Raw genomic sequence first — 27,862 nt, forward strand, 5'->3', positions numbered from 1 at the left:
GCACCTGCTGCTTCTGCCAGCCGGCTCTGCTCCAGCCACACCTCCTGCCCCTTCTCGCACCCTCCAGCCCTGTTCTGCCATGGGGCTTCACACTGGCTCTCCCCTCCACCTGGAACACTCAGCCCCTCCCCAGGAGAGCCCCCAGCCTGGTCCCACACCTCCTTGCAATCTTGACTCAAACAGCTGCCCAGCAAGGCTGCCCCTGGCTTTCCTGCTTAAAATCCCCAGCACTGGCTTCCCTGTCCTGACTTCATCTTCCTGCAGGGAACGTATCACTGCCTCCCACATGCCCTGCTCCCTCCCCGCGTTATTGTCAGGCTGGTAGAGCAGGACCGTTCTGATCAGGGTATCGCCAGTGCCCAGAGCAGGTGTGCAGGAGACGTGCAGGACAGGTGAGTGTTATCACTCAGGCTCCGTGTTAGTCCCCCACGGGCGGTAGGCTGTGACGTGACTGCACAGAGAGCTGCAGTGGCTCCCTGGAGGTCACCCAGCTGGCAGGGGGTCCGGCAAGAGAAGCTGGGGGTGCCGTGACCCCCACCTCCTGTGTGGATTCTGGGGCAGCCGCATAGCTGGCTTGGGGTGGGGAGAGGCCCTGGTCATCAGATCCTGAAGGAGGGAGATAAGGACACACCCCTGGAACGCATGGGGATTCAGCTCAGGGCGAGTCCTGGGTGAACTCTGACAACCAGGTGAGCCTGGCCCCATACAGGCCACACCCCAGAACCTAAGATGACCTGCTGGGCTGTGCACGTGGCCACCTGGTCCTGGGGCCACATCTGCTGGCTCAGCTGTCCCTGGCTTAGCCGTGTTTGAGCACCCAAGACTCCTGTGCTGAGCCAGTGAGCCAGGGAGGCAGGCGTCCCCTGGCCTGGCTTCCCCGGGGAGCCTCCGGGCAGCCAGTCCCTCAGCTCTGATTCCCGTGGTGTCAGTGATGGAAACGGGAGTCCAGGCTGCCAGGCTGGACTCCCAACTCAGTCAACCATGTGACCTTGCAAAAGCCTCTTTTTGTTCAAGTTTCGATTCCCATTACTGAAACAGTGAACCTAAGGTTCTCAAAGGGCCGTCTAGTGGCCGTGTCCTCAGACCCCAGCATGTAGCATATCCCTCAGAGAACGGGAGTGGGAGGGAGGCAACCCCATGAGGCCGGAGGGCCTGAGACCCGCCTTCCCATCTCTCCCACCTCCTGGCCCACAGGCCCTGCCCTCTTCCTTAGGTGCCCACACAGGGGTGCAGCCTGCGGTCCCCAGCCCCCGAGCCCAGGCCCAACCTCCCCCTCCACGTACAGCACTCCTGACCCCTCTCCCCACCCACCCCAGCCCCTGTCCTTTATAGCCCTCAGACATTCCAGGAAGCCCTCTCCCCACCCCCTACCCCCCGCACCCCAGCAAAAGCCCTTGGCTGTGGCACTAGCCACACCACATTGTTTATGGTCTCTCCCCACCACGGGTACCCACATTCTCTGACTGCCCACCCCCACCTTCCGCAGGGCCTGGCCCCTGGTAAATGTTGACTGAACCCAGGTCAGGACTGATTAACAAGGTTAAAACTTGCACGGCCCACTGTCCAGGTTGCAGAGTGAACAGCACTCCCCAACCCCCAACCCACCAGAGCTGGGTGGTCTGGGTTCCCTGGCCCCTCTGTGCCTCAGTTTCCTTATCTGTCCAGTGTGAATGACGACAGTGCCTGCCTCCAGGGGCCATGGGGAGGATGGTGCATGGAAAGTGCAAGAACAGGCCTGACACGTGGTCAGCACCACCCAAGGCCAGGCTCGTCGTTGTCATGGCAGTCCTGGGTTGGGGGGAACTGCAGCAAGGGAATTGCCCTCCACCCTCAGAACAGGTCTGCCACGAGTCGGGGTACAGCCTCCTCTTGCTCTGACAGTGGTGGCCCTCTGCGCTCAGCCGGAGCCTGTGGGCAGGTGGCATGCACACGTTTGGCCCCCGTGTCACAGAGAGAACAGAGGCCAGGTCTGGGGCCCCCTCTCATCACCTCCCACTCATGGGCCTGCTGCCAGCCCATCGGCCCGGGAGCCCGCAGGAACCCCCACACCCCAGCAGCACACAGTGGGCTCACACAGTGACTGAAGGTCTCCTGGTCCCTGCCACCCATCTCAGCTCTAGGCTTGGTCCTGTCCCCTCAGCCCATTTTCTCCCACTGAAGCCAGCCAGACCCTGGTTAAATTCTTGAAATTGCATGGGAGGAACAGGGCCTTGCTAAACAGGTTTTTGTTCTCAGCCCCAGGGCCACAGAGCCACCCTCTGTTGTGGCCTGAAACAATGGCCCAATGTTCGGAGGGACCTTCCGTCCCTGCCCCAGCCTGTCCCAATGGCCAGCCTCCATCTGGCCCGGGGTCCACCCCCCTGCCACCACGGTGTGTCCCTGGCCCGGCAGACTAGCACGGGAGGGAGCCGGTCCTACCTGATCTGAGCCACATGCTAGGTTGGGATCCGGGCCCCTCGTGAAGGTGGCCCAGGTGCTGAAGTGGAGGGCGCTGAGCGAGGCTTCCAGAGTTGGAGGCCCTGGGCAGAGGACAGGGCCGCTCCGGGGCTGCGGTGGTGTGAGTAAAGACCCCAAAAAAGGCCTCGCAGCCTCCCTCTCCATTCTGAAGGGGGCTGCCTCCTCAGGGGAAAGCAGTGTCCAGGGCTTAGGGGCTTTGCCACCTGCCTCAGGACCCAGCAGGAAGATGGAGCATGTGGGTGGCCGTGCAGCCAGGATGGCCCTGTGAATGAGGGGAGCCTCTTCCAGGAGCCCCCACTACCTCAATCCTGGTCAAACTCTAGATCAGCCTTACTTGGGAGCCTGACTCCCAATCTCAGGATCCAGGCTTCCGGTGACAGCTCTGTGACCTTCTCCGTAGTCATACCTACCTGCTCCGTGCTAGGAGAAGAAAATAGAAGACAAACTCAGAGCTCAAGGCTACTACCACTAGGTGAAAATTTTGAATTCAGTTAAACTAACTCAGAGACAACAGCCAGAACACCCAGCTCTGCTGTGGCCTTGAATAAGTCCCTTCACCTCTCAGATCTCTGTAAACGAGGCCAGGACCCTCTTGGGACAATAGTCGTGAGGTTCACGGGCTCTGATGCCTTAGGGGTGCCTGGTATCACAGATGCTCTGTCCATAGGAACTTTTGCTTCTTCTCCCCCTTCCCTCTTCACCCCTCCTGGGTGTGCAGTGGCTGCTCAGAAAAGACTAGAGGACTCCTGCTGAAGGCAGGAGCTGGGCTGACTTCTCCTGAGCACCTTTTAGCTCCGGGAATTCTCTCCAGGGTTTGTGCCGACCGTGAAGTGAAGCTGCCCCTCCACCACCAGGCCCCCCATGGCCACCAGGACCTCTGAGGCACCCATGCTCTTGACGCTCCCTAAGGGACGAGTGGCTTGGGAGTTAGAGTGGGTAGTCCACCCACCACTGCCCAGCTCTGCTGAGTCCTGGTCAGGCCCCCAGCAGTGGGACAGCTCCCGTCTGGCCGGGGACACGGGCCACACTGTCCTCCCAGCCTCTCTGCCTCTGGCAGCTGCACAGACAGCCTGTTTATGCCGATGGGCGAGAGGGCCAGCTGGAACAGGGGACTGTGGGTCCCCAGGAGGCCAGGGGCTGGAACAGCACAGAACTTTGTTTGAGGAGCCCCTGCCCACGCCCACCTTTAACCTGGGTGGGCAGGTGGGAGGAAGGGGCCCACAGGAAGTTGTGTCCAACCCACTTGAAAGGGGCATCGGCTCTGGGAAACGAGGACTTCTGAGGGTGTGTCTGTCATGCTGGGTGGGCGAGCGAGTGGGAGGCCGACTCTAAACCAGCCAGCTCAGCAAGGGCGTGTGAGGTCCATGGCCAGGAGGGGAGGGTGGCTCGGTGGTCAGTCCTGGCACAGGACTTTCAGTTCTCAAAGCAAGATGGACAGGAGGCGCCGGCTGGGGAAGGGTATCCTGGTATGGGGAGGGGGCGGGGTCCCCGTTATTTTCTCAGGCTTGTGCTTGCTTTGTTTCCCTGAAACTTCAGCCCCGGGAGGAGGGGTCTTGTGTGCAGATGCCCAGGCCCCATGTGCCCACTCCTTCTCAGGGTGACGGCACCCTTGGAGGCTCCAGCTGGAGGGGTGCACCCCCCACCAAGCCCCTGAGGTCTGCTTTGCTGTTATGTCCTGTGCAGGGGACTCTTGGTGCCCCTGCCTTGCAATTGCTGTCCCTGCATTATAGCCAGCTCCCTGGCCAGCTAGCTGCCCCTCCACAGGGAGTCCGTGGCAGAGCAGAGCCTCGGACCCAGGTCTTCAGCCCTGGAGGCCAGGCAGGAAGCACTGGTTCATTCGAGCATTTTTCATCATCTTCTTGGTGTGAGGCACAAAGCCACGGAAGTGGGCGAGGCCAGGCCCTGCCCCTGGGGAGCCTCGTGGTCTGAGGGGAGAGGCCTGGCTCGCTGCTGTGGGAGGCGGCAGACTGAGCCCAGGAGCCAGGACTGGGGCCATTTCAAGGAACTGAAAGAAAGTCTGTCTGCCTGGACATGAGAGTGTTGGCTTGAGCTGGGCCAGAGGAGATGGGCCTGGGGCACGCAGTGTCCAGCTGGTGATTTGGGGCAATCGTTAAGCCCTTCTACGCTTCGGCATCAGATGAGGGGGCAGAATGTGGGGGTCTCTGGGATCCCTCCTGGCTCTGACATTGTGTGATCTTATGAAAACCAGTTGGCTCTTGTAATAGTCCGAGCATGTAACCACTAGTGTCTGGAGTGGGCGCTAAGGGCTGTGAGAAGGGAAGACAATCACAGCAAGTCAGATGTGAAAGAGGCAGGCATTCTGGAGATCACGTGACCCGTCCCCCGTCACAGGCCGTGTATTTGGGTCTATGGTAGGTTGGAGTTTAGGCACCTCCGTAACTGGGTCACTTACAGTGCCTTCAGTTCAGTTCAGTCGCTCAAGTGCCTTAGTTCACGGGATCTGTGTGTGTCTGGCTCCCTCTTGTGGCAGCACTGGATATTACACCAACCCCCATCCAGGCAGGCGTTTGCAGACCCCTGAAGCTGTTCTGGATGTTTAAGCTTGGTCTACCTTGTTTAACCATCTATGACGCTAGTGGTAAAGAAGCCACTTGCCAAAGCAGGAGACGAAAGACAAGTGGGTTCGATCCCTGCGTTGGGAAGATCCCCTGGAGTAGGAAATGTCTACCCACTCCAGTATTCTTGCTTGGAGAATCCCATGGACAGAGGAGCCTCGCAGGTACAGTCCATAGGGTTGCAAAGAGTTGGAAATGACTAAAGCGAAGCAAGCAAGCAATAATCCTGTGAGGTTCATGCCTCCTTTTTGCAGATGAGAAACCTTAGGCTTAGGTTGGTTATCTCTCAGCTGGTAAGCATCAGAGGCCGAATCCAAATCCTTCCCCACTCCAGGTCTGCACCCCACAACCACACAGGAGCTGTGACCATGCAACAGTTTCCAAATTGCAAGATGGGACCTTTCATCCAACCATAGGAATGAATAATTGAGTCAGCACTCATGGTTGCTGTGGTCACAGGGTGGGGAGCCCCTGAAGGTACAGTTGAGGGCACTTTCCCCACCTGGGGACTCTTTAAGGGGACTCCAGGCTTCTCCCCAGGTGAGAAGCTGCAAGGCTTAGGAGTGCCAGGGCCAGTCCAGCCCGTGTCCACTGAGGGCCTCCTGCTTTGGGGTCAGACCTCAGAGGAGGGGTGCTGCCCAGCTCCCCTTTCAGGATGGTCACAGTGAGGCTGGCTCTGGGAGCATCAAAAAAGCAGGTCTCCTTTCCCCCAACCAAACTGAGGCTTGACTTTGACCTTGAGGGCAGTAGCTGTGACCCCAGTCCCTGACTAAGCCTCTCCAGCCAGGCACCTGGTTGTCAGTCGTGTCCGACTCTTTGTGACCCCATGGACTGCAACACGCCAGGATTTCCTGTCCTTCACCAACTCCTGGAGTTTGCTCCAACTCATGTCCATTGAGTCGGTGATGCCATCCAACCATCTCGTCCCCCTTCTCCTCTTGCCCTCAATCCCTCCCAGCATCAGGGTCTTTTCCAATGAGTCAGTTCTTCGCATCAGGTGGCCAAAGTATTGAAGCTTCAACATCAGTCCTTCCAATGAATATTCAGGGTTGATTTCCTTTAGGATTGACTGGTTTGATCTCCTTGCAGTCCAAGGGACTCTCAAGAGTCTTCTTTAGCACCACAGTTTGAAAGCATCAATTCTTTGGTGCTCAGCCTTCTTTATGGTCCAACTCCCACATCCATGTATGATTACTAGAAAAAACATAGCTTGAATCCTAAGTCATTGTGAACTCCCTGCTCCCAACCCAGGACACACGGCCAGAGGCTCTCTCTATACGGGCTGTTGGGTGAGGCCCCTCCTGCCTCTCCATGCATGCAGCCAGGATGGGAGAGACTGCTTGGACATCCCTGGCTGCATCCACAGAGGCAGGAGGGGAAGGTTGCCCGCAGTCCCAGCCTTCAGAGCCCAGTGTTACACCGACACCCTCTGGCCCAGCCCCCACGCACTTTGCACTGAGGTTCTGCAGCCCAGAGCGGGGCGTGGCTTCCCTGAGGTCACCCAGAGAAACTGGATTGGCACCAGGGTTTCTGACCCAGAGCCCAGTGTTTTTTCCATCGCTCAGAAACTCCCCCAGCTGATTTCCAGAGCTTCCTGAGTGCTGGTGCAGAAGGACACCTGGAGGTCCTTGTGCAGACTTAAATCGGGGCCTGGCTGAGGGACAGGGAGGAGGGACCAGCTGCTGGCCTGCTTGGAATAGCTGGAGAAGTGGGATCTGGGCTGTAGTCAGGTCTGATTTAATTAGGCAGAGGCGGGCTCCTGATTAGAGAAGGCTGCGCCTGCCAAGCCAAAGAATTCAAGCTTAAGAGCCAGGAGTGCCCCGGCCCCCGCCACAAGCAGGAGCGGGCACCTGGGAAGCCCACAGGGCCCCGCGATGCCAAGGGCGGGCGCCTCGGGGTCCGGGGGCACGGGTCACCCCCTGCTGGCTCATGGCACATGCCACCGCTGTGTGTCCACGCAGGGCAGGGTTGTGGCCACAGGAATCGTGGTGGGCAGGTGGGGAGGGGGAGCAGAGGGAGATGGAAGTCTTGGTTCCGAATCCTCCAGCAGTAGATCTGAGGAGAGGACTGAGCCCAGGCAGCTTATTTGGGAGAAGAGACCAGCGAGGGAGTGAGGAGAGGCGGGAGAGGCCAAGCAGCTGCAAGTGAAGCATCAGCACAGCTACCCTGGGTGCTGGGACCCACTGCCGGGCCTTCCTCAGGTGCTCCCTTCTCCTGTGTGCCCTCCCGCAACCCACCTCCAAACAGCAGGGGACACAGCTTCCCTGAAGGCCTGTGTGCCAACACCCACATGGTCTTCCCTGTGCTTAGGAGTACTTCCAGGAGTGTCCCTGTGGCCTGTCACTGGGAAGGCTTGGTCTCTGTTCCAGCCACAGCTCCCTCCCCTGCCCCAACCTGCTCCCCTGCCCCAACCTCCTCCCCTGCCCCAGCCCCCTCCCCTTCTCCAGCCCCTCCCCTTCCCGCACCTCCTACCCCTCCCCAGCCCCCTCCCTCTCCCCAGCCCCTTCCCCTGCCCCAGCCTTTGCATCTGCCCTCAGGTTCTCCTTTAATCCTCTCTTCCTCAAGAGCCCTCCCTTTCTTTCTGCACTTTAGCATCCTTATCCCTTTCTTCAGAGCTCTTAACCCAGTTTATCACTTGGCTTTATCCAGTTGTTCATTGTCCTCCCTGGGGCGGGGGATGAGTCCTGTCTTACTCAATGCTGCAAGCCCCAGGGCCTGGCACATAATTGTAGTTCAGTCGCCAAGTCGTATCCAGCTCTTGGCGACCCCATGGACTGCAGCACGCCAAGGCTTCCCTGTCCTCCACCGTCTCCGGGACTTAGCTCAAGTCCTGGCACCGAAGAGGCGCTGGCACATTCTTGCTTTGGACAGTGGAGCTGCTGCAGGGAATCAATCACAGGAAAGAGCAGCTGCAGGGAAGGTGGGCGAGCACCACCCCACCCCGGCTGTGGGCTCCGGGACTAGGCCCTGTGTCGCTAAGCACTGAGGTTCTGGAAGCAGAGTGGAGATGACCATGACTGTAAGTCTGCTTCATGCCTGAGGCCACCCTGGCTAAACACTCAGGAGGGCCTGCGAGGAGGGGCCAGTCCCCTGCAACCCTCTTCCTAGCAGGGCGGGCCTGCCCAGTACACCTGGGACAGTCATTGAGTATGAGATGGCCAAGCAGGCTGGGTGTAGATGCTCACACCAGGAGGGCAAGGGGAACTTGGAGAGGGAGCTAGCTAGCCCCCCTGCAGGGAGGGGGCGTGGAGGTGGGCAGGGAAGGTCACCAGAGTGAGCCAGGCCTCCGCCTGGACTTGGATGCTGGGGGAGGGTTCAGAGACAGATTGGGAGGGAGACATCTGGGCTGAGGGAGGCTTCCAAGCAGGGGCGTTAGGCAGGGTTGGGGGTTTGGGGGGGGTGGGTGTGGCATGAGAAGACCAGAAGAGACTGAAAAGATGGTGATGGAAAAGATGGAAAAGGCTTAGGAGTGAGCCAACACCCAGTTCAGATCTGAGCTCTTTGTGCCTCAATTTCCCCATCTTGACAATGGGGCTAATGATAGAACCTTCTTCTTAGAACGGTCCTTGAAATAATGTGTCTGAAGCACATCAAGAGGAAAGTAGTGAAGGTGTTAGTCGCTCAGTCGTGTCCGACTCTTTGAGACGCCATGGACTATAGTCCGCCAGGCTCCTCTGTCCGTGGGGTCCTCCAGGCAAGAGTACTGGAGTGGGTTGCTGTTCCCTTCTCCAGGGGATCTTCCCAACCCAGGGATTGAACCCAGGTCTCCCGCATTGCAGGCAGTTTCTGTCCCATCTGAGCCACTAGGGAAGCCCAGAGCACATCAAACCGTGCCCAGATGGTAGTTCTGAGCTCACACGTGACCTTGTTCTCAGGGGACACGGCAAAGGAGGTGGTGAGATGCTGTGGCCAGGTGGGGGAGGAGAGAGACGCACTTGGCGGGATGATGGCCCAGACAGAGGACGGAGCACGGGAGACCCAGGCCATCCTCGTCAGCGGACAGAAAACGCACTGAGGCATGGGTGGGCTCTGCCCATCGAGACTGCTCTAGCCCTCTTGTATTTTACACAAACTAACACCCGCACTTGCTCTGTGTGTGTGTGTGTGGGGGTGGTAGTCACTCAGTTGTGTCCAACTCTTTGTGACCCCATGGACTGTATAGCCTGCCAGACTCCTCTGTCCACACGATTCTAACCTATCTATAATTATCGGGGAAGACCTCCTGAAGGAAGTGGCATTTTCCACTGGGCTTTACTGGAGGGGAAGGGAAGGAGGAGAGGGCAGAGACCCACGATCTGCCTGCAGGACAACTCAGGATCACAGCACAGCTCGGGCCAGTCCCTCAGAACCAGCCAGCAGCCCTTAGCCCGGTTGCCAGTCGTCAGGGCTCTGTGCCCACTCACTTAGCAAACGCCAGCGGTGCCCAGCCCTGTGCGAGGCCTGGAGCGACATCACAGTTCCTGCCTCAAGGAGCCTACAGTGGGGGGGAGGAAGCAGCGCAGGTATTAATAGTAAGAGCTACAAAGGAGAAGAGAGGGTGCCGTGGTAGGCTGGGTTTGGGGGTGTCGGGAATCAGCACTGGGCCGGGCGCTGGAGGAGGGAAAGGAGAGAAAAGTCAGAGAGGGAGGCAGAGCCCAGGACAGTGTCAGCTCAGTGTCACGGTCCCCAGAACTTAGGGATGCTCCCTTGAGAGAAGCAGCCTCTGTGGACACTGTCAGCTGGCCCCAGACGCAGCCAGGCCGTCCTGGCTCCGCGGAGCCCTGAAGGCTCACTTCAGCTGCAGAGCCTCCGAGAAGTGGCAGGGCACGTGGCCTGGGCAGCGGACGAGGGGCCATGAGGATCAGAAACCACTGTGCCTCCAAGCCCAGGTGGTCATGGACGCTCGCCACGGGTCACGTCGGGCTTCCTCTTCCTCACAGCTGTGCTCACACCGAGCTGAGGCTGTGATAACAGAGTGTCTAGAACTTGGTGGCCTTTTGGTATTTCTGGCTCTGTAGCTTCGTTTTGCTTTGCTCTTCCCACCTACTCCTAACTAGCTTATCTGGCTGAATTTTATAGGTGTCCTTATCGACCACAAGATGCTGAATGATCTGAATGCTAGACTAAGGCCACTTGGGCTCGCATGCTGTGTTACCTTGGGCAAGTGACATGCCCTCTCTGAGCCTCCATTTCTCTTCTGTAAAGTGGGAGAAATAAGAGAACCTACCACACATGAGGGTCAAATGAGCTGATGTGTGTCACGAGCTTAGTTTGGTACCTGGCATAATGTGAATGCTTGGAAAAACATGACATTCTTGTCAGCCGTGGTGAAAGTGAAGTCGCGTCCAACTCTTTGCGACCCTATGGACTGTAGCCCACCAGGTTCCTCCGTCCATGGGATTCTCCAGGCAAGAATACTGGAGTGGGTTGCCATTTCCTTCTCCAGGGGATCTTCCCGACCCAGGGATCGGACCCAGGTCTCCTGCATTGCAGGCAGACGCTTTAACCTCTGAGCCACCAGGGAAGCCCAATAACAATAATAATAACAATATAACAGATAACAGATAATACCAATAGCAGTAGCAATAATAGTACACCTCTCCCTCCCGCCTTGGAGAGGAAGGCCTCACTCGGGGTGGGGTGGCCTGACCCCCTCCCTCCATTCCCCCTCCCATTTCCCACCATGCCCTGGGGTCCAAGGGCTCCCGCCTGCTCCAGGGCCTCCGGGGACTTGTTGGTGACGTCAATGTACGCAGAGGCTGGAGGAGGTGGCCCAGGGCTGGCCCACTGGGAGCTGCCTTGGCTGTCCTGCTGAATGGCGACTTTGCTGTAGTGGAGCCAGGCTGACCCAGAGGAGAGAAAGCAGGTTCGGTGCTGACAGGAAGGCTGGTTGGGGGAGGGCTGGAGCGGGAAGCCGGTACTCAGGGCTCCCAGGCTGCCCCTCCAGCAGCTAGGAGGAGCCTGGCCTGGCCGGGGCCAGGAGCTGGAAGCCTCTGGGCAGAAGTCATGTGGGGCCCAGTCTAGCACCCTGATGATTTCAGTCAAGGAAACTGAGGCACAGACAGGGCTGCTGTCTCCCAGGTCTCGTGAACCCCATGCTGGGTGGTCCAGCTTGGTGTCTTTAATTTTAATTAGGTTGCTCAAATGGTAAAGAATCTGCCTGCAATCTGGGAGACCCAGCTTCAATCCCTGGGTTGGGAAGATCCCCTGGAAAAGGACATGGCAACCGACTCCAGCATTCTTGCCTGGAGAATCCCACAGAGAGAGGAGCCTGGCGGGCTACAGTCCATGGGGTCGAGAAGATCTGGACACGACTGAGTGACTAACACTTTCACTTTTTCAAGGTTAGAAATTTAGTTCTTGGGGAGTCCCCTGGTGGTTAGGCTAATGGGCTTTCAATGCCAGGGCCTGGGTTCAGTTCCGGGTCAGGGAATCCCATAAACTATAAAATCCCATAAAATCCCATAAACTATATGGCGTGGTCAAAAAAGTAATAATAATTAGTTCTTGGATCACATTAGGCAGCTCCTAAGTGCTCGACAGCTACGGTGGCCACCGTACTGGGCACTGCGGGTGCCCTTTCCATCAGTGATCACAGGGAATTCCATCAGGCAGCTCCAGGTAGGGCAGTACTAGGTGTCGGGGGCCAAACTGGGACACTCGGGGCCATCGGAGGTCAAAAATCAGTGGGCTTTCTGAACAAGCTGGCCCTCCCCAGGCCGTGGAAGGTTGTGAGAAACTAGAGACGGCTGGAGGTGCAAGTGATTCCCGTGGGCCCAGACAACCATGAGTTTGTGGCTGTGCTTCCTCGTTGCTAGCCGTGTGGCACCAGGTGAGTTACTTAAGCGGTCTGAGCTTCATCTGTAAAAGGGGCCTAAGGCACCTGCCCCAGGAACAACATCAAGCAGCTGTCATGGGGCCGGGCACGGCTGAGTGCGCAGTGTTCACACATTTGTGATACGGAGTTCTGGAAAACCTGGGAGATGGTTCTCTCGCTGTCTCAGGTGACCATGCAGGCTCCGAGACCCCCTGCCCTCCTAGGCTGTGCAGGTGGGCCAGGCGCCTGCGAGAGGCTCGGGGCCCTCCTCTGAGCATTCTTTCCCACAGCGGCCAAGGTAGGAACAGGCACAGCTGGGCCTTGGACGGGCTCCTGGGCCTCCGTGGGAAGCAGGAAGCCATTGGCCCAAGCTCCCAACTTTCCAACCTCGGCTCCAAATTAGACCAGGGCTGGGGAGTGCGGGGCCCACAGCCAAGGAGCAAGCCGGAGGTGTACTCAGCAGTGGGCCCCCGGTGTCTGTCACACACGCACACACACACAAAAACAATGCACCTCTGCAGTCAGGGCCATGGCAGCTTGGGAGCTGTCTCTGTCTCCTGAAGAAGTCCCCATCCTGCTCCCTGAACAGGGAGAACCAGAACCAGGTGGGAACCCAGTTCTCAGTCTCAGAGCTGGTGTCGCCGCTGTCCAGGGGAAAGTCTTTTGTTACAAACATCGCCTCTGGGTTCCTTCTTCTAAAGTCTGAGCCACTTTCCTTGGCTTGCGGTCCAGCCCCAGCTGCATGTCCTGTCCCCCCAGGCATTCAGCCTCCCAGAGGCCACATGCTCACACACATACACACACACACATGCAGGATCCCACATCCGTTCCTATCCCTGCATCTCTGCTCACATCATCCCTTCCACTCCAGCTTTCCTTCCTGCCTCTGCTCTTTCTAAATATCCATCTTTCACAGGTAGCTGTAGGCTTTCCCCTTCCGGGTAGACCTCCCCACCCACCTCAACCCACTCTGACCTCCCTTTTCCAGGGAAGATCCCCACAACATGTCCTTTTGACCAGGCCTTGTAGCACCTAATCACAGGGTGACTTGCATGTTTTCTTTTGCTGGGTTTTTGTCTTGTGTCTCCAACTAGATGGTATGGCCTGTGAGGGCAGAACTGTGCTTCCCACCACTTCTGCTCAGATGCAAGGCTGTGTCCCTAGTAACTGCTCAGTTAAGACACTGACGGATGAGTGGGTGGATGGATGGATAGATGGATGGATGGGTGGATAGACAAATGCACTTGGAGAGAGACAGGGAAGGCCTCCAAACACGGAAGACCCTCCTTGCCCTTCTCTCCGGGGATGTCATGGTGGAACCCCATCACAGACTCTGCCCCTTCACCGTTCCCCACTCTCCCTCTCCTCCACAGACTGCAAGCAGTCACATCTGGGTGGGATACCCGGGAGTACACACACTCTTTGTTTTCCCGATCCTGAGCTGGCACCATGGACGACAGAGCCAGGCTCCTCCAAAGCCCATGCTGGTGAGGGGCCAGGCAACACTTCCTCCACCCTAGCTGCTGCCCACACTCCAAACCCAGCCCCTCTCGTGAACCCAGGCTGTTGGCCAGGTCCCACATGCCCGATGCCACTCTAAGAGCTTTGAGCATGATCCCAGGTAATCCCCACAACAATGGCAGATGTAGGCTCTAATTTCATGCCTTTTGACAAATGACGATACAGAGAGGTTAAGAAACTTGCCTCTGTCACAAAGTGCCATCTGGACCAGGCTCGAGCCCGCTCACACTCCCAACCCTCTGCTGGAGGCCTGGAGTCGTCCCTGGGCTGGAGACATGCTCAGGGCCTTTGCCAGAGTGGTGAGTCCAGTCTTCCTGAGGAGACAGACAGACAGATGGGGCTTTGTCCTTCTGCTGTGGACAGAGCAGCAGCAGAGACCCTTGGTGGGGGTTGGAGTGACTAGCACAAGACCTTGGAGGTTTCTGGGTCTGCGATTGCCTGGCATGGGCCGCTCTGGGACACAGCCTGGGGCTGGGTGGGGACCTCTTCCCTCCCCAGGAATTCAGCTTTTTCGCCTGGGGCAGGAATTCCGGCCTCTCTGGACTGTCCACATGGCACAATGGGGCCCATTCTCAGAACCCTGGAGCAAACAGGCCCTGCGGAGAAAGGATGGATTCTTGTTGGACACAAGGGCCCTCAGTGCCATGATTTAGACCAGGGCACACATGGGGGCAAAGAACAGCTTCATGCCCCCCGCCAACCCCCGTCTGTCTTCCCTAGAGGTCGCTGCCCCTCAACACCATTCCGTGCAAGGGCTCTCAAAAGCCAGCACAGAAGCCCAGCTGGGGCTCTGCGGGGTGGAAAGCTGCAGCTCTCCAGATCCTCCTCGTTTGGCCTCTGGAGCCACATTTGCTGTCTCAGTGTCCTGGCTTTACGAAGAAGAGTTAACAGCTCCTGAGGACAGTCAGAGAGGCCCCCTTACATGGATGGGGAAACTGAGGGCTTGAGAATTGGTTGGTGTTTCTAAACCTTTTTCTGCCATGATCAGAAATTTCACATCACCATCCAATACAGACAGACAAGGGGATGAGTAGACAGACATCTGAAGCCAAGGTTCACCGAATCATATTTCATCTTAGCTCTGGGTGACAAGATCATTTTGCCTCTTCTACCTCAGGGGTCTCCAACCCACCCACCACCCACACCCACCCCCAGGCTGCGCAACAGGAGGTGAGTGGCAGACACCCCCTGCCCCCCACTGCTTGTCGATGGAAACACTGTCTTCCACAAAACCAGTCCCTGGGGTCCAAAAGTTTGGAGATGGCTGTTTTACCTTTTAAACATGCTGGTGGGGACCCACCGAGTTGGTTTCAGAACTCGCTCGTGGGTCGCAACCTGGCATTCAAAAAGCGCTAGCTGGAAGTGTCTTGCCCAGGTCTACCAGCCACGGAAGGGCAGAGCGAGGCCCAGAATCAGCAGGGGTGGGGGTGCACGGTGGGGAAGGGGTGTGGACATCCAGGCTCAGAGTCGTCGCAGCCTCTCCTGCCCACCCCCTAGCTGTCCACCTCAGCCTCTTAAAAAGCCTTCCCCCAGCCAGGCCCTGACCCTATCACTCCTCCATTCTGAAACCTTCCAGATTTGGGAGCAGGACTTCAAAGCCCTATCCTTCCCCGCTCCGGTCTCCCCCTCCCCCCAGCCCTAGCCTGGCCTTTCCCTGCCTGTCCCTCTGCTCACCAACCCTCCCCAGTAGTTCAGCTCCTCCTCTTCAGAGCTCCTTGTTCCTGCTTCTTGAACTTTCCCCCTCTCTACCCTCTCCATGGATCCAAACTCCTCTGCTCCTCCAAGGCCCAGCTCACAGCTTCCTCCTCCAGGAAGCCACCTTGGATGTCCTACAGCCCTGGGATCTCTATCTCCTCTGCGCCTGGTGGGTAACCTCTCCTGTGACTCTCAGCATGGGCTGTCTCAGAAGGTTACCTTTCTTACTGTGCTAGCTACTTTTGTTCCCTTAATTTCACCCCAGACTCGCAGGCCAGAAGCACAAGTCGCGTATTTCTCCCACACCTGCTCAGGCCTTCACAAGGCTGCCTCCTGCAGGAGCCACAAAGTGCTTACTGGTTAGTAACAGCAGTCAGAACCATCGCTGCACACCTCAAGAGCTCCACGTCACTCCCCTAGCCAGGGCTGCATACCATCACCCCGCCCCCACCACCGTCCCCATGATCCAATGATCCAGGTCCCACCCACGACCCCAAGACCGCTTGGCTCTCAAGGTCACCGACAGCCATCTGGCAACCTGCAGTTCCCAGCAGCTGCAGCCCTGCAGACAGGCATCCTGGGCCAAACAGCCAATGTCAGCCAGCAGACAGGGGGTAAGAACATCAGGCTGGCAGTGCGTGCATGTCCTCCTTTGCCAGGGCACTCGCTGACAGGAGCAACGGTGCAAGGGGAGGGCAGGGGGAAGGGGCAGTAGGCAGGGAAGGGCGCAGCCCTGCAGCACTCAGAATGCCACGGGTGGGGACTCAGCATCCTTCCACACAGCCGGTCCGCCTGACTGGGCTTTCTCTCCTAGTCTCCCCTGTCTCGGGGGCTCTTCCTGGCTTTGCCTGTCACTCCAGGAACCCTCACTGGCAGGATGGCTGCCTCCTTTCCCCATTGAGAGCCCGCTTCTCCTGCCCGTGCGTCCTCTCCTTGCACCCCAGTCCCCGGTGGACCTCGACGTGGGGAGCCCTCTGGGTCAGGATGTCAGTGGAGCTTCATGAGCCCTGGCCAGCCACTTAAGCCCTTAGGACCTCAATCTCGTCATACATAAAACGGATTAACACCACCTCTGCCCACTTCAGAGCACTGCAGGGCAAATATCTGTTCAAGAAAGGGAGGGGAAGCATGTGCAAAAACAGGTGGCCCAGACACAGGACCTGCTAAATGCCTTTCCCACCCCCTCACTGCAGCCTCTCCCTCTTTTCTGTATCCAGCACCAGCCCCTTCCCTGGAATGTCCGGGGAAGGAGCACAGCATGTCTCACCAAGAGAAATGAAAGAACAAAAAGGAAAGCTGGGCTTTCTGAGTGCCCTTAGCATGATCATCGCTTGGTTCGGGGCTCTGAGCATTTGCCACTCCTTGGAGGTTAGATGCTTTCCAATACATGAGTCCAGAGTTTGCCAATTCCTGTGGATCAGTGTCACCTTGAAAATGTGGCTGTTTCTAGACAAGCCCTATTCAAACATTGTACAAACAGGCTTTCCCTTTGTGGACGGCACTTGACAGACACCATTGCCGGTTTGGTGTCTGAAAGCCTGAAACTGCAGAGTAGTCTGGATTCGCCTCTGCATGGTACTGTGCCGCCAGCATCGTGGTGGGGTCCTTAAAAAGAAGTCCCTGCCTTTGGTTTTAGGGGTTCTGCAGGGTCCAAGTTCAAACAGGACTTTGCCATTTGGGTAGCAACAGAGGTGGGGTCAGGGCCAGGGGTGAGACATGTGGACCTCTTTAAGACACTGTGTCTCCTGCTCCCCAAATCCTAACGGGTTGCTACAGTTACTCTCCTCCTTCTGTACACAGAGAAAGAGAGGTTCTTGAGGTAAAGGAAGTAAGTAGCTCAAGATGACCACCCAGCTAGCAAGTAGCAGAAAGTTGAACTGGAATCTGCTTCCAGCACTTTCCCTCATGCTGCAGACAGCAACATCCTAAGTGAACTGTTTATATCACAGAGGCTGCAGAGGGGGAGTCCCCTGTTTAAATGAGGGAAGGGTGTGATGCTGGATTGGAGGAACCCCACCCTTTTTCTCCAGCCAGGCCTGACCTGTACGCCATCTGGTGATCAACCATCCTGGTTTGTCTGTGACCTTCCCAGTTTGGGCTCTGAAAGTCCTGTGTCCCAGTTTTGCCCAGGATGGTTGGTCACTGTGGCCTTGGTCACCCCCGGACCAGTTGCAGAGAAGGCCGAGTGGCCTGACGGAGCCGTGTCAGGACAGCCTGGGAGGCCTTTTCAATTACATTAGCTTCTGGCGGCGCTAGAGGGAGACGCCAGCCTCGCCTCCCCTCCCTTTCTCCCTTCCTGTGACTCCAAGGGAGATGGTGATTCAGCAGCAAGTCGGAAGCAGGCTAGACTGTGACCTACCAGGAGTGGAATTGCCAGGGGCGTGGGGGCTGTCAGCACCAGCTCTGGGCAAGGACTGAGCAAGAGGGGAGGTGGGGAGGGGGTCTCGAGTTGGTGAGAAACTGGACTCTGACGGAGGGTCTGCTGTCCTGCCCAGGCCAGGACTGATTGCAGGGCAGCAGGAGGTGGGAGATCCCTGCCTCTCCCCACCCCGCCCCATGCCCTGGTATGTGAGGGATGGGGGAGTCCCAGCCACTGGATATCTAAGCTGCTTCTCAGCACATTCAACGGCTAAAAATATGAAATGGCTTTGCTAAAAGGTGCCCAACCGGAAACCTCCAAGAGGTTTCCTATTAGGGCCGCCCCTGCTCGGGCTGGAGGCCAGACCCTGTGGAAGGAGTCCTAGGCCTGCCAGTCCCACCATCCAGTCCCAGCCTGGGCCCCCCATGCCAGGGCCTCAGCCTCCACCCCATTAACCCATGTGCTTCTCAGGCCCCCAGGGCTGGCATTGCCCTCCTCCCCTGCACCCACTGGTGGCAGCATCTGGTCTTGTCCCAGAGAAGGCCAGGTTCCCAGCCTCCATTCCCAGCCTCACCTACTCACTGTGTGACCTTGAACATGTTCAGCTTCTCTAAGCTTTGCTGTCCTCACCTGCCCAAAAAAGGAGACCACAGGACCCAGGAGTCCTTGAAGGGAAGGGCTCATCCTCTATTTGAAGGACAGGCTGGCTGGGGTGGGTTGAGGGGAGCGGGCAGGGGCTGTCTGGAAGCTTCTTTGGCACCGCAAGCTCATTGTTCTTACTAAGCAAGATTTTCTTGGGGGTGGCTAGAGTCCCAGTGGAGGTTGTGGTACAGGGACTGGAGTGCCCCCTGGCACCACTGCTGCCTACATGGATTTCAGTGATTGAGCGGAGGCTGTGCTGGACCTGGGGTTCTCAACCAACACTGGGGCAGCCTTGGGGGCTCGTCCAGGATGCAGACACTAGGTTCGTCAGCTCAGGGGTGGGGGCCACGTCTGAACTTGTAACTCCGGCTCCCCAGGTGACCCTGTTGAATGCTCAGGTTGAGAATCGCTGATGGGGCCTGGCACAGAGCGGCCTCAGCAGCCGTGAACTATGTCCGTCTCCCACTCCTGAGCCTCGACATGCTCCCATCACACGGTGATGACCTGCCTGTCTCCCCCTGGGGGCTGTTGACAAGCTCAAAGAGAATCATGGGCAGCGCAGCTGCACAAACAGAGTGGGGACAATGCAATGGCCATCACTGCAAGGAAGCCACGCCCCCCATCTGGTCTGCTGGCCGCCAGGGGATGGGCAGTGGGCCACTGTGGTCCCCGGGCCAGAGGCTTCTCCTGCAGGACCAGCTGGAAGGTGGTGGGGCAGGGGAGGGGAGCTGATCCTGGCCTTCCACTCTCTGCCCTTCCTCAGGCCCTACCCGGCAATAAGGCCTGAGAAACAAAGTTTCTCTTTGGGAGATGCAAGTCTGCTGGGCTGGAGATAGCCACCATATAACACTCTCCTCCTCCTCACTGGGAATTCTCCCCAGGGCAGAGCTTCAGTGGTCACAGCCAGGCACTTCTACACAGAGTCTTCCCCATTCCATTCTGCCCCAGAGAGCTGACCCTGGCTCTGCTCTTCCTGGACTGATGGGCCGGGGACAGGGGCAAATGGGAACTCTCCCACCTGCCTTTTGAAGGCAACAGATTCAGCAGGTTCCCCGTTATCCCCCATCCGTGATGCAGTTTCATGGGGGCAGGGGAGCTCATAAACCACAGCCCTTCCCCAGCTCGGATGACCCTGGGCAGTAGCTGTACCTCATCTGTAAGGTGTGGATGATAGAACCTCCTTAGTGTGGACGTGAGGATTGAAAGAGGCTTGGGATACTGAGGAGGTTCTCAAACAAGAGGGCTGGTGGGGAGGGGGAAGGGGATGGTATCAGAAATGGAGGTTCCTGGGCCTCAGCCCCAGCATTCCTACTCACAGGCCTCTGTGGGAAACCTACGAACCTAGGAAACAGGGGCTTATCCTAGGCTGTGGAGGCAAAGCTCCTTGAAGCTTAACAAATGGCCTCAAAGCCCAGGTCACCCCCTAGACTCCCAGGATTGGAGTCTTGGGGAGTCTATGAAGGTGATTCCCTTCCCAGTGAACCTGCTGTCCTTTCTTCCAGTAGACTCCCTCTTTCCAGCCAGCAGACCTAGCTACCAGTTCGCTTCGACTGAAGCTGGGCAATTGGCATTTTCTTTGATCCCCAGGGAAACGAGCATTTCCCCTGGTCTCCACATAGATCACCATCCAGCCCTACCTGAGCATTTAATAGACCTGTCTTAGAGGCTCCCCTGAGGACCAGTGGATGCAAGGGTGCAGTTCAATTCAGTTCAGTCGCTCAGTCATGTCCGACTCTTTGCAACCCCAAGGACTGCAGCATGCCAGGCCTCCCTGTCCATCACCAACTCCCAGAGTTTACCCAATCTCATGTCCATTGAGTTGGTGATGCCATCCAACCATCTCATCCTCTGTCGTTCCCTTCTCCTCCTGCCTTCAATCTTTCCCAGCATCAGGGTCTTTTCCAATGAGTCAGTTCCTCACATCAGGTGGCCAAAGTATTGGAGTTACAGCTTCAACATTGGTCCTTCCAGTGAACACTTAGGACTGATCTACCCTTAGGATGGACTGGTTGGATCTCCTTGCAGTCCAAGGGACTCTCAAAAGTCTTCTCCAACACCACAGTTCAAAAACATCAGTTCTTTGGCGCTCAGCTTTCTTTATAGTCCAACTCTCACATCCATACATGACTACTGGAAAAACCATAGCCTTGACTAGATGGACCTTTGTTGGCAAAGTAATATCTCTGCTTTTTAATATGCTGTCTAGGTTGGTCATAACTTTCCTTCCAAGGAGTAAGCATCTTTTAATTTCATGGCTGCAATCACCATCTGCAGTGATTTTCGAGCCCCCCAAAAATAAAATCTGCCACTGTTTCCGCTGTTTCCCCATCTATTTCCCATGAAATGATGGGACTGGATGCCATGATCTTAGTTTTCTGAATGTTGAGCTTTAAGCCAACTTTTTCACTCTCCTCTTTCACTTTCATCAAGAGGCTCTTTAGTTCTTCGCTTTCTGCCATAAGGGTGGTGTCATCTGCATATCTGAGGTTATTGATATTTCTCCTGGCAATCTTGATTCCAGCTTGTGCTTCTTCCAGCCCAGCATTTCTCATGATGTACTCTGCATATAAGTTAAATAAGCAGGGTGACAGTATACAGCCTGACATACTCCTTTTCCTATTTGAAACCAGTCTGTTGTTCCATGTCCAGTTCTAACTGTTGCTTCCTGACCTGCATACAGATTTCTCAAGAGGCAGGTCAGGTGATCTGGTATTCCCATCTCTTCAAGAATTTTCCACAGTTTGTTGTGATCCACACAGTCAAAGGCTTTGGCATAGTCAATACAGCAGAAATAGATGTATTTCTGGAACTCTCTTGCTTTTTTGATGATCCAGTGGATGTTGGCAATTTGATTTCTGATTCCTCTGCCTTTTCTAAAACCAGCTTGAACATCTGGAAGTTCACGGTTCACGTATTGCTGAAGCCTGGCTTGGAGAATTTTGAGCATTACTTTACTAGCGTGTGAGATAAGTGCAGTTGTGCGGTAGTTTGAACATTCTTTGGTATTGCCTTTCTTTGGTATTGGAATGAAAACTGACCTTTTCCAGTCCTGTGGCCACTGCTGAGTTTTCCAAATTTGCTGGCATATTGAGTGCAGCACTTTCACAGCATCATCTTTCAGGATTTGAAATAGCTCAACTGGAATTCCATCACTTCCACTAGCTTTGTTTGTGGTGATGATTCCTAAGGCCCACTTGACTTCGAATTCCAGTATGTCTGGCTCTAGGTGAGTGATCGCACCATCATGATCATCTGGGTTGTGAAGATCTTTTGTGTACAGTTCTTCTGTGTATTCTTGCCACCTCTTCTTAATATCTTCTGCTTCTATTAGGTCCATACCATTTCTGTCCTTTATTGTGCCCATCTTTGCAAGAAAAGTTCCCTTGGTATCTCTAATTTTCTTGAAGAGATCTCTAGTCTTTCCCATTCTATTGTTTTCCTCTATTTCTTTGCACTGAACACTGAGGAAGGCTTTCTTATCTCTCCTTGCTATTCTTTGGAACTCTGCATTCAAATGAGTATATCTTTCCTTTTCTCCTTTGTTTTTCTCTTCTTTTCACAGCAATTTGTAAGGCCTCCTCAGAGAGCCATTTTACTTTTTTGCAAGGGTGTAGGGAGGGGCCAAAGGCAGGAGCAGGGGCAGAAAGGCAGTGGGGGCAGGACTGGGAGGGAGCCTGTGGCTGAGTCTGGGTTAACTCCTTGCTCACGGGCAGAGCAGGCTCCAGGCTGGAGCAGACCAGGGCAGGTAAAGCTGTTAACAGACTTCCCAGGTGACACATGGTAAGAATCTGCCTGCCTATGCAGGAGACTCAGGTTCGATCCCTGGGTCAGGAAGATCAGCTGGAGTAGGAAATGGCAACCTGCTCCAGTATTCTTGCCTGGTAAATTCCATGAACAGAGGAGCCTGGCAGGTTACAATCTGTTACATACTTCTGGTCCTCCAGCAGTTATTTCTAGCAACAGGATTTGAACCCAGTGCTCACTGGAAGTTTAGCCACCATACCTGGCAGTATGCTCTGCTGCTGCTGCTGCTGCTGCTGCTAGGTCACTTCAGTCGTGTCCAACTCCGTGCGTCCGACACCAGGCTCCCCCGTCCCTGGGATTCTCCAGGCAAGAACACTGGAGTGGGTTGCCATTTCCTTCTCCAATGCATGAAAGTGAAAAGTGAAAGTGAAGTCGCTCAGTCATGTCCGACCCTCAGCGACCCCATGGACCGCAGCCTTCCAGGCTCCTCCATCCATGGGATTTTCCAGGCAGGAGTACTGGAGTGAGTGCCATTGCCTTCTCCTGCAGTATGCTCTGCCTACCCCCTATTGAATCCTCCGGTTCCCAGCCTGAGCCTTTCTGAAGGTCAGCATTAAGCCTACAGTCCCTATTCGTCCATCACCACTGCCTGGCCAAGGGGTGCAGTTGGAGGGAACAAGGCACATTGTGACCTCAGGGACCCATGGGTGGGGGCGGACTTCCTTCAAAGGGTCACACAAATCTATAATTACTGCAGGGCCTGCAAGGGGAGGATGTCAGGCAAGACAGGTGAAGGAGGTAACATTTCGATCGTGACTTTAAAGGCTGAGTGGTCAAAGCACTGGGAGGGAAAGTTTGGCAGGAGTGGGGAGCAGGCTTCCGGTGCGCTGCAGGGCCTGGGCTCTAGCGACCACTCCCTGGGGCCTCAGTTTCCCTGTTAATGAAGTGCTTGGAAACCTGCCTCGTCCTCCCCAATCCGAGCTTGGGGGAAGGTGCCTGGTAAAGGGCGCGAGTGGCCCACCGAGCCGCGGCGGGGCGGGGCGGGGTGCGGACGGCCGGGCGGGGCGGGGCGGGCCGATCGCGGCCGGAGGGGAGGCAGAGCAGGCGGGGGCCCCGCGGGCTGGCGCGGCGCGCAGTGCGCGCGGCTGCGGAGCGCGCGGCTCGCCGGCAGCGGGAATCACATGAGCAGCGGCCCGCGAGTGCCCTGCAGCCGCAGCGCAGCAGCCTCGCGCCCCCGCACGACCCTAACCATGTCTGTGTGTTGTTGCTTCTTTTTCAGAGACTACGGCAGTTCCAAGAGGAAATCAGGTAAGGGAGCCTCCGGTCGTTCTTCCCTCCAACCTTCCCTCCAGCTTCGTGCACGCGCCGCTCTGACCCTGCGGGGGACTTTCTGGGGGCTTGTCCTCGCCTGCCTGCCCCGTGGTCCTGCTCCCTTTCTGTTGCCCCCATCCCCAGCTCCTGCCCCCTAAGACCTCTGGTACTCGCACCCCCTCCTCCTTCCGCGTCCCTCGGGTTCTCCCCGGTGCTGATGGGAGTGGGTGCATGCAGAGTGGGGGGCCTAAGCCCCCTAGATCCGCGCTACGTGTGCAGCCGGATCCTCCTCCTGGGGCTGCGCGGCCGACTGCTGGGCACTGCTGGGATTTCTCCCTGGGTCCTTACCGCGGTGCGGCAGCCACGGAAGGGTTAATAGAGATGCTGCGTTTCCCCCGTGAGAAGGTGAGATCCAGGAGCAGGGCGTTGCGGGGTGGGGGGGCGGGGATCGTGCCCGAGTGACTGTGAGTTTCTAACGCCTGAGGAGCAGCCTTGCCCCTCCTCCCCGGACTGTGAGCGCCTGGTCCACGCTGCGGGGGTGGGGTCTCTGCACGGTGGCCCTCGGAGACCAGGTGGTAGGGCACTGACCCGCCCCGGCATTGGCCCGGCAGGTGCCAGGGCTCACCCCGAGTTTGCGAAGGGGGTGGAGACAGGGAGCGGCAGAGCAAGTCCTTGGACTCTGTGTGCTGGGCGCTGCCCTCTGGGGTCAGGATTCTCGCGGGGGGAGAGGGGTCGGGGGAGGAACTGGGCAAGTACCTGCACGTGGGCGGTGCAGTTAATTGGGGGAGGGTGGTCCCTTGTATTTAGGGATGAGTGTGTACTGGGAGTTGCCGGGTAGGGAAGGGATTGGAACGATCTGTGTTATTCCTACTTATGGGGGTGGTGAGTTGTGGGGGTGGACAGCCGAGGGGGGCGGTTCTGGCCCTTGGGGTGTGGGAAGTGTGGAAGAATCCATGGCTCACATTAGCGGCTCACCTTGTGGGCAGGTACTTGTGTGTAGGTGCTTTGACCCCTGGATCAGTAGAGGAACATGCCTGTGTGTGAAAGATGGGCTGTGAATCGGGGTAGCTGTGATTGCATGGTGTGTTTCTGAGTGTGGTTTGTGTGTATCCGTGTTTGCTTATATGTTAATTGGGATGAGGAAAGATGTGTCCTGTATAGGGGGCATGTGTTGGGGGGAGTCCTGTGTGTTCACGTGGGGTTTCATAGTTGTGTGCTCTTGAGGATGTTTACTTGTTTAGGTGTGTGTGCCAGTGTGTTGGCATGTATCCATTTGTGGGTTGGCATGTGTGCTTGTGTCCAGCTGTGGGATGAGACACATGCACACACATGCCTGTCACCTGGGCAGGGGTGTTTCAGGTGTGCACACCGCTGTACGGCAGGGCATTTCCTCCGTGAACAGGAGGCTGAGGCTGCCTCATGAACTGCAGCGTCTTCTCACCGGTCCCTTGTAGCCAGAGCCCCAGGTTGGGGAACTGGGAAGGAGGGGCAAGCCTGGGAGTAGTGCTAGGGGTGAAGAACCCGCCTCCCAATGCAGGAGACTTAAGAGACGCTGGTTCGATCCCTAAGTTAGGAAGATCCTCTGGAGGAGGGCATGGCAACCCATTCCAGTATTCATGCCTGGAGAATCCCATGGACAGAGAAGGCTGGAGGGCTAATGGTCCATAGGGTCTCAAAGAGTTGGACATGACCAAAGTGACTTAGCACACAGGTACATCCCCTCCTCCCCAAGAAACCGGCCCCGAACCTCAGAGATGCAGTGATTGGTTGAGCCTGGGCTGAGATTCTGGCACCAGTTTCATGACTTCTCTGCCTCAGTTTCCTCGTTCCTTAAAAAAACAGGGATAATGATGCTCTCTGTCTCACATGTAGAAGATTCAAGAAGTTAATGCAGAAAAGTCCCTAGGAGACAGTAACTGCTGGAGAAGCATGATTTATTGTTGTCATCATCACTTTTTGAAGCCCTGGGACCCCCTGGTGAGTCCCTTCTCTACTCTCAGCCTCAGTTTCCTCCTCCGTAGAGTTGTGGACTGGCCCAGATAACCTACCAGCCCTCAATCTCTGAGCCTCAGAGTCTGTGCTGCTTCCTAAGCAAGGCAGGGCCCCACCCAGGGAAAGCTTCCCCGGTTTCTCTGCCTTCCACTCTCAGGCCAGGAAAAGGATGGATGGAGAAATTTAATTTATGCTGCTGTGCTTATAATAATGGCCACTTACTGTCATGGTTAAAAGAGTCAGCTCTGGAGCCAGACGGCAGGAGTTTAGAGTCTGGCTCTTCAGACCTTGGGCGTTCCTCCTACCCTCTGTGCCTGCCTTACCTTCTGTAAACTAGGGGATACTATTCTTACCACCTTGTAGAGTTAATTTTCTGTGTCAACCTGACTAGGCTGCGGTGCCCAGATATTTTCTCAAGCATTATTCTGGATGTTTCTGTGAAGATGTTTTTTAAATTAGATTAACTTTTAAATCAGTGGACCTTGAGTAAAGCAGATTACCCTCCCTAATGTGGGTTGGTCTCATCCCATCAGTTGAAGGCCTTAAGGGAAAGACCTCCCCCAAGCAAGAAGGAATTCTGCCAGCACCTTTGGACTTGAACTGCAGCTCTTCCTTGAGTCTCCAGCCTATATGTATACCCCCAGCAGATTGTGGGCTCATCAAGGCCCCACAGTCACAAGAGCCAATTCCTCCCTCTCTTCTTTCTCTCTCTGTCAATATTCTGTTTTATTTATCTGGAGAATCCTGACTAATACACAGCTCATGGTTATAATGAAAATTACATAAACTTATATATATATATATATATAAGTCTTCCTGGAACACTGCCTGCACCCTGGACAGTTCTCCTGAAGTGCTAGCTACTATTATAATTTAGTGAGCATCTAGTGTGTAGTGGAGGACTTCCCTGGTGGCTCAGACGGTAAAGCGTCTGCTTACAATGCGGGAGACCCAGGTTCGATCCCTGGGCCAGGAAGATCCTCTGGCGGAGGAAATGGCACCCTGCTCCAGTACTCTTGCCTGGAAAATCCCATGGACGGAGAAGTGTGGTAGGCTATAGTCCATGGAGTTGCAAAGAGTCAGACACAACTGAGCAATTTCACTTTCACTTTCACTATGTACTGGCTACTTTATATATCTATTTCTTCATTTCCTACTCAGAGCCACGTTGCATGGTGGCTCATGGGATTCCCATTTCACAAATGAGAAGCTACGTCTCCAAGGGTGGCTGCCTGGAGTCTGTGGCCAAGTTGGGGTCTGTGTTCACGTTTGGGGTTTCACTCTGTGATGAAGCTCACGAAGCTTCCCAGGGTGACTCCAGTCAGGGATGTTTGCGTAAAGAACACAAATGCTTGTTTCCTGGCCACCTCTCATCACACTGTAGTCCCCCAAGCCCAGGCTCACCCTTGGAGGATCTCCTGGAGGGATCTTCTGTGGAGCACAGAGCCAGGACTACCAGGCAGACCTGGGGAGGGTGGAGTGAACAGGAAGAAAGTGCTCAGACAGAGGGCAGCCTCACAGAGGAGGCAGGACTGGAGACTTTGATACCCAGAAGACAGTGTAGCCTCAAATTTATCTCTGCTCCTTCCCTCCATGGAACCTGCTCCTTCTCGCATCTTCCTCCTCCCACCACCCACCCTGTTGCTCAAGCGCAGCATCAAGAAGTCATCCCTGACTCCTCCCTTCCTCTCACCTGCCCTCCACACCCATTCCCTTCTCCCACCTCCACCATCACATCTGTTAGAAGCCCCCTTCATCCCTCAGAGGACCTCAGCTTCCTCCTCAGCCTGTCTGCTCCCACCGTTGCCCCTCCACACTTTTCTCCACGCCACAGAGTGAACTCCTCCAAATATGGGACATATAATGTGCCTTTCTTGGCAAAACTCTATTAGCTTTTGCCCTGCTTCATTCCGTATTCCAAGGCCAAATTTGCCTGTTACCCCAGGTGTGTCTTGACCTCCTACTTTTGCATTCCAGTCCCCTGTAATGAAAAGGACATCTTTTTTGGGTGTTAGTTCTAAAAGGTCTTGTAGGTCTTCATAGAACTGTTCAACTTCAGCTTCTTCAGCATTATTGGTTGGGGCATAGATTTGGATTACTGTGATATTGAATGGTTTGCCTTGGAAATGAACAGAGATCATTCTGTCGTTTTTGAGAATGCATCCAAGTACTGCATTTTGGACTCTTGTTGACCATGATGGCTACTCCATTTCTTCTTAAGGATTCCTGCCCGCACTAGTAGATATAATGGTCATCTGAGTTAAATTCACCCATTCCAGTCCATTTTAGTGTGGCTCAGATCATGCATTCCTTATTGCCAAATTCAGACTTAAATTGAAGAAAGTAGGGAAAACCACTAGACCATTCAGGTATGACCTAAATCAAATCCCTTATGATTATACAGTGGAAGTGAGAAAGAGATTTAAGGCACTAGATCTGATAGATAGAGTGCCTGATGAACTATCGACGGAGGTTCGAGGTTCGTGACATTGTACAGGAGACAGGGATCAAGACCATCCCCGTGGAAAAGAAATGCAAAAAAGCAAAATGGCTGTCTGGGGAGGCCTTGCAAATAGCTGTGAAAAGAAGAGAAGTGAAAAGCAAAGGAGAAAAGGAAAGATATAAGCATCTGAATGCAGAGTTCCAAAGAATAGCAAGAAGAGATAAGAAAGCCTTCCTCAGCGATCAGTGCAAAGAAATAGAGGAAAACAACAGAATGGGAAAGACTAGACATCTCTTCAAGAAAATTGGAGATACCAAGGGAACATT

The 27,862-nt window shown here is 55.7% G+C and overlaps 1 protein-coding gene and 1 non-coding gene across 5 annotated transcripts in view; both read left to right on the forward strand.

Annotated features, from left to right (window-relative positions):
* SH3PXD2A (SH3 and PX domains 2A) overlaps positions 1-27,862 on the forward strand; it is a 246,986-nt gene that overhangs the window by 139,437 nt on the left and 79,687 nt on the right. For 3 of the 4 annotated variants that reach the window (XM_005888033.3, XM_070363555.1, XM_070363556.1), the window contains exon 6: positions 23,070-23,098. In XM_005888033.3, coding sequence (XP_005888095.2) covers positions 23,070-23,098 — 29 coding nt within the window. Of the gene's footprint in view, positions 1-23,025; positions 23,099-27,862 lie in introns of those variants that run through there. The other variant, XM_070363558.1, reaches the window with a different exon arrangement.
* TRNAC-ACA (transfer RNA cysteine (anticodon ACA)) lies at positions 25,998-26,070 on the forward strand. Its single transcript has one exon. It is a non-coding gene; the product is annotated as a tRNA-Cys (tRNA).

The sequence above is a fragment of the Bos mutus genome, chromosome 26, assembly GCF_027580195.1.
Source record: "Bos mutus isolate GX-2022 chromosome 26, NWIPB_WYAK_1.1, whole genome shotgun sequence".
NCBI classification, from domain to species: domain Eukaryota; kingdom Metazoa; phylum Chordata; class Mammalia; order Artiodactyla; family Bovidae; genus Bos; species Bos mutus.